This window comes from Acyrthosiphon pisum, chromosome A1 (genome assembly GCF_005508785.2).
Source record: "Acyrthosiphon pisum isolate AL4f chromosome A1, pea_aphid_22Mar2018_4r6ur, whole genome shotgun sequence".
NCBI classification, from domain to species: domain Eukaryota; kingdom Metazoa; phylum Arthropoda; class Insecta; order Hemiptera; family Aphididae; genus Acyrthosiphon; species Acyrthosiphon pisum.
Window position 1 is genome coordinate 30165562 of NC_042494.1, and position 13979 is coordinate 30179540.

The 13979-nt window shown below is 27.9% G+C and overlaps 1 protein-coding gene across 1 annotated transcript; it reads right to left on the reverse strand.

Moving 5' to 3' along the window:
• Positions 1–3035: 3035 nt before the first annotated feature.
• Positions 3036–11650, reverse strand: LOC100163960. The gene is made up of 7 exons (XM_001943485.5): positions 11217–11650; positions 10595–11114; positions 9538–9754; positions 6374–6804; positions 5859–6051; positions 5496–5792; positions 3036–4183 (listed from the first exon to the last, which is right to left on the reverse strand). The coding sequence occupies exons 2-7, from the start codon at positions 11089–11091 to the stop codon at positions 3353–3355; spliced, it is 2466 nt and encodes an 821-aa protein (XP_001943520.2). The 5' UTR covers positions 11092–11114; positions 11217–11650; the 3' UTR covers positions 3036–3352.
• Positions 11651–13979: the final 2329 nt, after the last annotated feature.

Genomic DNA, 13979 nt, shown 5'->3' on the forward strand with positions numbered 1-13979 from the left:
TAGTACGCTATTTTGTGCGCATTGACGATGCGCAGGTACTGAAGAAGGCTGATGCGTGATGACGGAGACGTGACTCGACCGATTGCCATTGGGCGAAAATGGGAGAGAACCGCGGTCCTGATACTCTCCGTGTGATTTTCGCCCTGACTCGACCACGTCACCATCCGGTGGCCGTCGTGGAGCCGCGCAGCCCCGTATTGAAACATTGTATGTTTTTACTAGTCCGGCGAAGCTGACGTCCATGTTCCTAGCTCAGCTAGGTATATCGCTCACCCGATGTATTTTGCAGTCTCCACCGCCGTTGCGAGTCGCCTTCGTGCACTCTGCCATCGCCGTGGTACCGTCGGGTGGTATCGTTGCGCGCTCGCCGGTACAGCTGTAGCCACCGCCGTCGTTGTCGTCCGTCGCTCCGGAAGCAGCCGGGCCCGCGTCATCTGATGATGGTCTCGCGTGTCGGCAACTGCGATCTCGTCTTTCCACGGGTGGCCGGAGAACGTATATAGGGTGACTTACCGCCGGACACCGTTAAGTGCTCTTTCACGTTAGTGAACAAATACCGCCATGGCGATCATATACTCCAAAAAATGCGGCACTCGGATCATCAGGAAGTGCCAGGATATGAGTGTGGGAATCTTCCATGTTGATTCTCCATCCTTGCATAAAGCTGGAGCCAACCTCCATTTTTTTTTGATCCATCTTCCTTAACTCGTTGAAATGTATTTCGAAAAAAAAAAATTAAAAATGCGCTAGATAGCTAAAGTGACTTTACGCCAAAACACTTATTTCATAATACAATTTTAATTATTTTTTATTTTATTGCTTGTTAATAAATTATTAAAATGTTTATAAAAATATAACTAGGTAGGTAATAAGGTAATACGATATTCAAATAATGTTGTAAAATATACTTTGTCTATACTCTATAATACCTATCAGCTTATTTAAAATATTCAAATGGCACAATTCTAATTTTTTAAATCTAATCATATACTTTACGAATTAGGTACCTAAATCGTTTGAAATAAATTTAAAAAAGGTGGGTATGTGGAGGTCACCCTTAACAGAAGAATACAATTTCAAATACTTTTTGACTAATGTATTTTAATTTTTAAATACTTAATAAATAGGTAATTATTTTGAGTGGTATACTCCAAATTCCAATTACTAATATTTCGGAATGTACTATTTATAATTTTGTTTTTAAAATCGTTCTAACTCCTGATAATTTATAAGGTTTCACCAAAATACAAACAGAATGACTGAAAGCTGAAACCCCGGTCGGCTCCTTACTTCCATATTATACCATGACACACAAGACACTAACCACCACTGGTTGGATTGGCATTTATCTTGAATCTTTCAATAGGCTTTCTTCTTATTTAATGGGTGGTACTGTGGTACCTAGTAGTTTATAATTTGAATATAAGACATTGGTACCTATTAATGTTATTGAACTTTTTTTTTTACTATATTTATTTTGATTTGTACAATCTGTATAAAATATTATTTTTACAATAAGCACAATAGATGGAGGGATACATAAGAGGGTTTGGTTGCCTTGATTGAAGAAACTATTCAATAATAGTACTTCATGGCGTGGGAGTGTGGGTGGTACTGTAGTAGTGGTTAGTCGACTAATCATTGAAGTATTTGTGTAAGTACTTCGAATACTTTTAAAAGAAACTATTTTAAATACAAATTACACCAAGTATTTAAACCTAGAGCACACGCTTCATGGTCAAAAAGACCGGGCTTTTAGAATTTTGTTCATTGTTTCAAAAATACGAAATAACCTAATCTGGGTACCTTCTAATTAGATGATGAACTAACATTAGATACAACTCCTAACTGTATACGATCTGATGTCAGTAATATAGAAGTGTTCAAAGTTCATTACCAGACATTACGTATTAATATACGGTCAAAAAGACCGTGTGCGTAATCGTAAAAAAATCAATTATGGGTTATATTTAAACTGTGTTTCTAATAATTGCTGCTCGATAAACGAAATTGATAATTATTATATTTGTATTGCGACTTGTTAGTTGACTATGATTTACGCCATACTGTGTGTGACAAAAAGACCGTGTGCGTGTATTCTCAAAATATTTAAATGCGTGTGATCTAGGGTTAAATATGTATTATGAATAAATTTGAATAGTGTTCTTAACAAGACTGAAAAAAACACACATCATGGTAAAATCAATACATTCATCGATCTGCTTAGAATCTAAAAATTATCATCAATAAAATACAATGGTTTGACTAGTTTCAGAGAAAATAATCTTTCCCTTCAGTGGCTGAGTTACAGTGAGTTACACCCAAAAAGAGTTGAACAATCATAATTTTTTTAAGAGTTGTAAACTTTTACGGGCAACGAAACACGAAGGATCAGCTAGTAAACTATAAGTATCAGAAGCGCTGTGCGGTCCACCAGTTATATCATTTTTTTGCAAAAAAAACATATTTTCTACATTTATCAAAAAATAAAAGTTCACCATAAAATTACGCCATTTATAGCCGCCACTAGATGTTTTTGATTTTTATTAATTTTTTTTTAAATTATTAAATTAGAATTTTAATACAACAGCTGTACAAGTATTGAAGGCATTTGAAATGATTTATCATTGAATTCAAATATAACACATTCATTACAATGACATGCTCAACAATTACTGTAATTGTCCACCTTTTAAATGTTCAAGTTATTGAAAATTAGAAAAATTACTAAATCTATTTTCTTAAAAAAAGTATTAGGAATTAGAAAAATCTAAAACAAATTACTGAAGGTATACAATCTTTGATTAGTTTTTATATATGAAGATAAAACAAAAAACACCATTTTAATAGCATATTATAGATCCCCGGAAACAAATTGCATGTGGGACTTACCTGTTTCATTGAATTGGTGCAATAATGACTTATTTCTATTAAATCATTGTTTTTATTTTGGAAAGATGCAGTCTAGTTTCAGGGATTGTTTATTCCCCTCAATAAATACCATTTTATTAAAATAAGGTTACATTATTAATCTATTCAAATACTTAAAATTGTATGTAACATACCTGTATAATATTTCCAAGTGTATGAAAAATGCTTATGTAGAAAACTCTTTTTATAATATTATGGTCATAACTGAATATCTTTAAAATCATAATAGTAAAATGACAAAAACATAAGTAACTTGTAATTTAATATTGAAGCTGTATACAAAAATAATTAAAAAATGTATTACACATTATGTCAACAACAACATAATATGTTATAATCATAGAATATTTAATTTCTTAATGCTATAAAAAAAAACCCTGTATATTTTAGTTGAAAGAAATCAAAAAAAGAAATAAACTCCTCATTTTTTTTTTGGATGCGATTGAACAATATTTGTTTTTGGCTTAGGTTTTGGATTTTTAGGGCTTACTTCAGGTCTTAGACTAAGCAATGGTGGCGTATATGGGTTCTGAAATGGATTCGATTGCATTGGTGATCTAAAGTTTGCATGATTTTGATTAAAATAGTTATTAATATCAGTAGAAGATACATTAGGTGAATTAAAACGTGTCAGCGTGTTAGCTAAAATATTTTGATATAATTGCTGGGTATAATTTTGTATTCCTTGATTCATTTTTAAATGACTATCCATAGGCAAATTCTTTGATTTATTGGAAATTCCGGCCCCTTCTCCATTGGAAGAATTCAAAACTTTTTCCATTTTAACTTTCATTTTATTAACATCATTTGCTTTTGGCTGTGGTTTTTTATTTTGTGCTTTTTCTGAAGCATTTTTTTTATTGTTGGAGTTTGCATTTACAGCTTTTGCTCCTTTATTCAATTTCACAGTCTGTGTAAACACTTTAGGACCTGTATTTTGCAAGTGCTTAGCTTTACGATTTTTTTTTGGTTTAATTTTATCAACGGTCTCATTATCTGATGATTCAGCTTCACTTCCCACGGATGTAGATTTAACTGATTTGACTGAAGAATCAATCATGAGTTTGCTCTTCATAGATGAGTCAACCTCTTTAAGTTTTAAATTACATGTCTCTATGATTTTAGTTAACATTTTAAAATAATAGAGCATATCATCAGAAGAAGTGCCACTTAAATTTGTAATCAATCTGATTTCGTTACAAATAAGCTCTGGTAAATTAAATGACTTTGAACCAAATGATGAAACATGTTTCTGAAACAAATAAAATAATTATAAGAAGTACTAAACAGGACCTTGCACAAATGTATATTAGTATTAATTATACTGCAGGTTGAACTAATTTTGTCAAAAATAAATTGCATATTATAATAATGTATAATAATTGTAGTATAACATCACCACAGATATGTATAATAACTAGATACCCGACTTCTTCTTATCAATGACGCTGGCAGCCATTTACAACTAGGGCAAAATAGTATTATCAGTATATATGTATATGAATAAATGTAAACATTGCCAAAGTTGCAAATGGCGTCGGGCATCATAATTTAATAATGTTGTTGTATATGGAGTCGGGTATCTAGTTATTATACATATCTGTGAACATCACTTATGGCAATCACTGTATAAGTCAGTACTATTTATTCCATAGAATGGTATGAAAAAGATCTCTGTATAAACCACGAATAGCTTAAAATTAAACTAAATATTTTAGTAATATAGGTATGTAATGGAAAAATGTATTAGTTAGTATAATGGATAACAAAAAAAAATAAAAAAATGTTGTATTTATTAAAATTTAAGCTGTTTATTTTTTAAATATAAAATGTAGCCAACATTTTAACTTTTAATAGTAATAATAATAATGCACGAAGCATTTTAAAATAAATTATTAATAAATAAATATTATTTTTATTCTAGTAAAAATAATTGATGAAGAATTTTTTACTAGACTTGTAACTACAAAATATTTACCAATTTTATTGATTTTGACAAAGTACAAACGCTTAAAAAGAAATTGTGAATATGGATTTTTAAAATGTTTATAATTTCTGTAAGTTAAAAATTAAAAATTATAAGGAGTCTTGTGTTAAATAATCAAGTTTTGAGTTAGATATTTTTTTTATCAACATAACTGCATTTTTTTTAAAATGTTTGAAATTTTTATATCATGGTCTAGGAAATAGCTAATATAGATAATATTATGTATTTGGTGAAAATTTAATTTTTGATTATAACAAAAATATAATAACTTTAAGCAATTTATTTGTTGTTTTTGTTGATTATTTTGAAAAGTACTGACAAAATTATTACCTTAGACCTCCTAATGTACAAACCAGATATAATTTACTATCAGAAATAACCTCCAAAGTTTATGCTCCAAAAGGTGTTTTTCATTACTCTACTCAGAATCTAAAATAGGTTATATTAGAATAACAAATAATTTATTTCTAATTAATTTTATTAATGATAAAAAAAAATATAGATGGATAATTTGTTAGTTAAATAGAAAATAATATTTAATACAAGTCAAAATTGTTATATTTTATAATATACTTACTGTAATTATATCATTACTGACAATTTCTGATTGTTCAATCAACTTAATAAAGTGTTCAATGCCTGATCTTAGGTTATTTTCAAATAATATAGTGTAAGAACAAAGCTGAGCCATAATCTTTGATTTATCTAGTCCATCATATTTAGAAAGCAAATTAGTGAGGAAAGGAACAGGATCTTCTCCATTTCTTTGTTTTTTCACTATAAATCCTAAATCCATTCCTAATTTTGATGTTTTATTTTTTGCCGGGAGTTGATTTTGTTTTGTTTCAGTTGTTTTGGGTTTCTGTTTTTTTGACTAAAATTAAAAAAAAAAACAATGAATTAAAATATTAAATTAATAAAATGTCTGAATATATCTTACAACATCTTTATAAGCTTGAACTGTGTTTTCAATTGCTTGTAAAACAGTGGCATCATTTGGTGCCATTTCAAAGGCTTTTGTCAAATATTGTTTTCCCAAATTAAAATCACGGACCATAATTGGAAGTGTCATTAATGTTCTAGCACACTTAACTACCAAGTGAGGGTCTTTTGGATCCATGTCTATTATAGTTCTAAAATAATTTTAAAAAAAAATTAAAAGAAAACCTTTAGAAAACTCTTCTTGTGAAATATTTTGAAACATGTTCTATACCAGATTTAAAATTTTATTTTTACTGACATCTTTCAATCAAAATTACACCAAAATGTTATTATAAATAATCAATGCATATTTTATTTTTATTATGAAGAAAATAGTAATGTCTAACTACAATTATATTATAGGCAATAATTGTTATGCCAAAATGCACAAATCATTCCAAATAAATATAAAATTACAATAAAAATAATTTCTTAAAAAAATTATAATAAATGAATTCTCATCAAATTACTTACTTGATCATATGAACAATTTTTTTGTTTTCTTGTAGATTTTTTTTAAACAAAGACTTATCATTTTTGTTTTTATTATTATGAAAATTTCCAATTGTAGTATCTCTATATAGAACCATGTTATGGTAATTGAAAAGAGCATTTTTTCCATTAGACAAAATAATCGCTTGATGAATTGTATTCATTTCATTTTCTGTTGGACTTGATTTATGTGACAGTGAGAATTTTCTTTGAGCTGTCAATGCAAGTGAATGAATATAAAACCAATGAGAAGTTTTAGGATCTAAATCACATGCTTTCTTTGCCACCTCACAAGCTTTTTTTAAGTAGATTGAATTTCCACCGTATTCAATTAAGACAGCTGCACGTATTGCATGTACAGATGCTCTTGATTTAGGATCCATGTTAGCAAATGATTCAATATCATCCAATAACTAAAAAAAAAAAATTAAAACTGATATTTAAGCTATTAAGTTAAAACAAATAGATAAACTAGTCGACTAGCCTTAACAAATATTTTCAATTTAAAATATATAGCATAGCAATTCTCAACCTAATAGTTGCCTACCGTCAAACCCGGATTACTTGGGACATATGGCTAACTTGGCCCATATTAAGATATTTAGTATTATATCATGTGGAATCACTAATTTATCTTTTTGTTATCATTATAAATTTATTCTCACAGTATACGCAGCAAGTTATGTTTATTTATTTAATTAAGTAAAATAAATATAATAAGCTTTAAAATTCAAGTGAATTAGGTTAAAGTCCTGTGCGTATGCTAGTTGAACTATGAAGTAGATTTTTATGTTAATTGAATGCCGAATATATTGTAAATAAAATTTAAACGTTGTTATCACCTTAAAGTAATTTATATACAATAAGGTTTGGAGGTAAATAAATGTAGGTATTCAATTTTAGGGTAACTTGGGACACGCCTATCCGAAGCTTTACTACTGTCCCAAGTTAAATCTAATGTCAGTAATGTTACTTTAAATTCAATAAAATCATTAAAAAAACCTATTTCATAATATCAACTTTTTTAAAAACAATAATTAAGTCCCAAGTTAAATAATATCGAAGGTACCTTGAATTTTACAGATATTTATAAAAAATTTTAAGATTACTAAATTAAAATTTTTTTTATTGTATAGAAATTAAGCCAAGAGCTTTTTTAGTTTTTACTGTTTTTATCATTCATTGCATATTGAATGTTGTACACGTATGTAAAGAATGAAAGTGTCCCAAGTAACCTGGTTTGACGGTACTAATAATAATACAGCATTACCAACATATGATATAATTCAGGATATAAACTATGCGACTAAGCACAATAATTATAAAAAATATTTTTAGGGGTTGCGAAATTAATGTACTTATCCGTTATTGTTCTAATTATTTTAATTAATAGTAAATGCTAAACAATTACTAAAATAATAATAACGGAATAAGGAACAGCGGTAGTCGCGGAATCTGGCCGGTAGTCAAGATAACAAAATTGAGACTCACGATAGTCGGAATAACGGATAAGTACCAAAATTAATGTATTTTTTTTCAATTTAAGCTTTATCAAATATTCAAATGTTAGCAATACTTTACCAAGTATCTTTATTATCTATGATGTCCTATAATATTATATAATATCAGTTTTTGGAAAGAACATCATTCATGAACAGAACACACGTTCATTTTTAGTGAATGTCACTCTTTTTTTTTTAATAGAAAGTGAACGAGGTTTATATTTTTAATAAATTTGAATGATTTTTAAAACGTTCAAATTTGCTCAAGATATAAACCCGATGACCGATATAATATAATATATAAATGTATATATTTAAAAACAACATTTTTGGCAAAAACCATAAACCAATATTAAAATAAAACTGATATCTGATAAACCACTATTTACTAATTAGTAATTAGTAATTATCAATTACACATTATTTTTATTTCACTATCTCAGTTTTTAATAGTTCGTTTAAACATTTTAATAAAGTGTAGATATGAAAAAATAAAATGATGAATTACAAATAATGATAATGATAAATTTTTATATAATATATTTCTTTCAAACAAATTGTTAACCAAACAATAAACATAGGTATAGGAACTTTCAAAATAAATCTTTTTGAAATAAATAATGCTTTAATAAATAAATTAAAAATAACCACCCATATTTGTAGAGTGCACTATCTTTTTTATGATATTTAAATTTTTCTAGAATATATGAACATTTTTAAATTTTGATATGATAATTGCTCATAACTTGCATCACAAATTAAAATATCATAAAAATGGCGACGTACCTACAAACACAAATAATATTCTTAACTTTAAGTTTGAATAGTTTAATTCATAAATATTAAAACAAACAACACAAAATTAGTTCTGCTGAACATGAATTTGCTTAGTCGTTTATGTTTCTAAAACAGAGACAAAAAATGCAGGTGCCAGGGCCTCAGGAGCATGTACAAAGGGGTGATGTGGGGGTCGGATCTTCATTCCTCCATCCATAGGACTTTTTTTTTTAATTTTACAAAGTAGCATTCATAGTGTTAGCATATGGCTACAAGCAACCATAAAAAAATAATAAATCGTGTGCCATAAATGTTTGATTCAGGGGCGTAATTTCAACTTTTCGAAAGGTATGGTAAAATTAAAAAAATTTTCAGCAGACCAATATATTTATTGTACTAACCTAGTTATTACAAAAAGAATTTTTTCTCCCTACGCTCGCAAAGTAGAATATATTAGGAATATTGTATACCTAATAATACTAAGTTTGTATTTAAATTTAAATATTTATAGACACTATTGTACCTAATTATATATAACCTACACTTTATTATTTATTCTTTTAATGTGCTGCAGGTACCTACCTAGGTTAAAAATTTTTTTCTCCTCCCTCCCATACAAAAATTATGTAAAGGCCACTGGCAGGTATGGCATCTTCTTAAATACCTACCCAAGTTACACTGTTTTTGTGTAGGAAAACATTATATACTCATTACAATTAACAATTTTTTCATGTCTAAACAAGCAGTGTTTGGTTTAAATTTCATTTATAGATACAAATATTTAAAATAGAATACATACCTACTTAAAAACTTGAATATTATAAGTAATGAGAATAAATAAAGACCTAACTAAAAATAATAGCTTACCCATTTACATTCTCCAGTAAGATTAGTAGCAAATAACATATGAATGAAAGTTGCCTTCATAACATGTTGAAGACCAGTTTTAATAGATAAATAAAACTCATCAACACCTTTATCTAAATCTTCAAGCCATGTCCCAATTTCCAATATTTTCATTTGGGCTAATTCAGACTCACCATTATGAAATAGTTCATAGCCAATAATTATGTTACCTATAAACCTAAGAAATATAAAATAATTATTTGATAAATTTAAAATGATTATTTAGTCAAGCATTTTACAAATTCGCTAAACTAGACTGGTTTAAAATTATCCTACATTATCCCGTTCCGGGATAATGAACCAGGTAAACGATATGATCTAAACATCCCGGTACATTATTTTTCACACATCTAGCAAATTTGAATATTGATGTTATATAACTACAGGACCATATAAAAGTAGTCTACCATTTTCTAAAGGTTACAATCATGTAGCAACAGGTTAAAGTGAACCCTTCATAATACATCAGACACCATATTATATTAATTTGGCTTTTACATTATCATCTCGATTATTATGTAATTTATTTAGACTATAAGAACAAAAGTCACAGCTGTTGGAAAAATATTAAAGTATATGAAAAAAAATAAATAAAGAATAATTGTATAAAAAAAGTTTACTAGTAAAATCGAGAGTAGAATAAAGAAACTTGTTAATTAACTACAATTTTTTTTTTATAATGTTGATTATTTAGATATCTTTTTAGTCCTTGTTTAAGAAACTTTTAGCGATTGCCTGGATGTTTTTGGGTAGTATTTTAGTGAGTAGTTTTATATATTTTGGGTAAGTTATGGGGGAGGTTAAAAATGATGATTATGAAGTAAGCTGATTTTAGAAGCAGTTACAGTGGTGATCAATGAAAACAATGAGGTACATATTGAACATTTAGAAGTGTCTGATTGTTACCTGTTGAGGTAGCCATAAATGAAAAATTATTGGTTAATTAAAGTGAATTTGATTCATTCTCAATTTTAATACAATAGTAATTTATTTAAATTATTTATTTAAACTTACCTACCTTTCTAATGTAAATTCAGATGAAGTTATATTTAAGTTGTATTCTCCATATTTATTCCGTATGTATAAAATTAAATTTTTCTTTTTCTTTGATTTTATGTTCCACGTAAATAAACACTGAAGACTATTAATTTGGTTCAAAGTTTTTTTTATATTGGGATCCTCAACTGTAGTAACTGCTAGTTGGTTTTCTCCAATAGAGCTTACTTCACTTTTAGTGTCGTCAAAATTGTCAACTGAAGCACTATCATTTAAATATTCTGGATGGTAATCAGCGATAGACAATAACTCAATAGCATCTGTAACATTATCTTTTGTTACGGAACAATTATCATCATCATCTGAATTATCTTTGATCTCATCCAATTCAGTTAGCATGTCCTCGACATCTTTTCTACTAATTATAATAGTATCATCTTCTACCGCAATCGCGACCGTTTCCTTCTTGGCATCAATAACTGATTTATTAAGAAGTGATTTAAACATTGAAGCAAACATATTTATTGCTGAATGGGAAAAACCTTTTTAAAAACAATGAAACATGTTAGTTGAATACATAGGTAGTGGCTAGTAACAATATTAATAAAACGATAGTTGATAAAATTTTTTTTTTTAATACTTACAACTAGAAAGTGACTAAATAGTAATTAGCAGTGCAAATTTAATTTTCTTCCAAATTCCACCAAATAGCATTAGTTATCACTAATAACTACTTATTATATTTATTGAATATCTATGTTTAAACAACCAACGAAACGTTTTTAAATTCCACTTAAATTGTAAATAGATAATTCATGAAAGCAAGTATACAAATTAGAACAAATAATAATGTTATATTAGTATCAGCATAATAATATTATAAACGATAAACCTAATAAACCTACTAAATACTAATAGAGTAATATTCTAACAATATAATACAGTAATGCTTATTGTAAAAATCGTCGAGTTATTGAAATCTGAGCCCGACGAGTCGATAGATAACAGTACCCCCCACAATGCCACAAGGCACAAACCAGTAAACCACAGAGCTATAAAATATATTGTTATTGTATAGTTGTTCGTCGGTATCGCGGTGATACCAGTTTACCATTACTAAAATTTTAATGACAAATATTGTGTTAATATTTATAATGTTTATAGTTTATATAATCAGTTAAATTCTAAAATAGTAAAATATAAATTATGAAATGTGGTAAAATTGTAGAGTAGGTACTAATAATATCAAGAATTAACTATTAAGTAATATGCGTTACATTTTAAAAAGCATTTAACAACGAAAAGTATTCCAGATTTTACATTGTACTATGTAGATAATATATTAGATGATAATTGGTAAATAATGTATGATCAATAACAGTTATTTAATAATAAGTAATATTTAACACTAGTAAACTAGTAAAGGAGCTAATAATAACCGACCATTAGTACAAAATACAAATAAACACGTCATAGCGTCAGGCGATTCGTTTTCGAAAATTCATAATAATGGCCGACGGATACTTTTACTTATTCTCGTGACATTGTGAATAAAATTAAAACTGAAAAGTACCTATCCACCAAAACTGTTAAATGTACATACCTGATTCATTATACTGTATATAAAAAGCACCTACCGAAAATATTGTCAACATGTTTTTGTTATCCGGTCCCGTCCACCAGTCCGTCGAAATAATCCGGTTTGAGGTGGAGTAAAAGAGATTAATTTCGTAATAATAATTAATTTCAAATAAATTTATAAATTATAATGAGCACTAATGAGCGTCATTAGCGTTGTCATCAACACAGTTTAACATACTACTTCAGACTTCTATGAATAGTGTGAGCATAATATTCTATTCTGTGGTGTGAGTGGAGTCCAGAATTATATTATGCGTTTAGAAATGTCAAAATATATAATTAAAATATTATGTAAAAAAAAATTGACTACCTAAATATTTAATTATAGATAATGTGCATAAATATACTTATCATGGACATTATAGATATAGGTTCTAATGTTCATGAGTCATGATATTTATATACTTGATATACGATATCGGGTAAGCTACTCGATAAAAAATTATTATTATTACTTTTACAGCAGGAATCAACAGAAACGTTGGAATACCACCCAAATCATAGAAAAAAAATTTTCAATTTTTGCGATAACTGATATAAATTCTGTAATGACAAATAATTTATTTTAATATTTACAATATTATGAAAAACTAAAAACTTTGCATACAATCTTCATTAATATTAATAACAACAATTTCAACTGTTTTATTTTCTTTAGTAAAATTCATTTATCAGGGCAGTGCACCGTTATAGTTTTCTCGCTGGCAAGACGCGCAACATAGCAATAAATTTGCATTCAGCAGAACATGCAATCATGAACTAAGATAAATATATATAGTTTATCTTAGTTCATGCCTGCAATCTTGTGCTGTGCTTTTTAAAAGTGAATTGTTCTATTATTGCACTTAAAAATGGAAAACCAGCAAAAATTATCGTTTTTATAAAACTCGTCTCATTTGAATCTTTATTTTAGATTCTGAGTGGAACGATGAATGTATTGATTTTACAATGATGTGTGTTTTTTTTTTAATTTTTTTTTTAATTTTTTAATTTTTTAATTTTTTTTTTGTGTCTGTGTACACGACAAGTAGTCGAAATAATGCTACGATTTTCAACTTCAGTATCTTGTTCGATCAGAAAGTGAATATCGTTGGTGCATTGGGGAGGTAAAAATTTAAATTTCCCAGTAGTTTTCAAAAGCGCCGGGAAAAACGAAAGAAAAATTAAGGAAAAACGGGAATTTTTACGCAAAATCTGTTTTCGATAAAATCGATTTTGGTTTTTGGTGTAACTTTAAAACAAATGACCGTAGATACATGAAATTTTCAATGGTTGTTTACATTTCCATTTTCTATACACGCGTAAAAGATCTGTGCCCAAATGAGCAGATGATTGTAATTAAAAGTCATATATCTGATTGGTTAAAGCAAGCTCAAAAAAGGAAATATTCATTAATATTCAGTTGTTATATTTTAATTTTTTTTTATTACCTATTATTTTATTAAATTGGCATTTGTGGCCATTGGAGGTGCCATATTTTAATTATCTGTTTAAAATCCAAAGAAGGAACAGTACCTATTATTATAATTAATTAATTATATTATATTATAATATACATACTCATTTTAATATCTATACAATTTTTATTATTGATCAGTCATCCTTTTATAAACAGATAATATTACATATGCATAAATATTTATAATATTTTTTTACTCTCAAACAAAATCTTCTTGAAAATCTTACAGAAAGTAGGGAATTGAATATTATCATATTAAAGAGTTTCACAAATATGTGTGGAACCTTTGTAACCCATGCTATTGTAT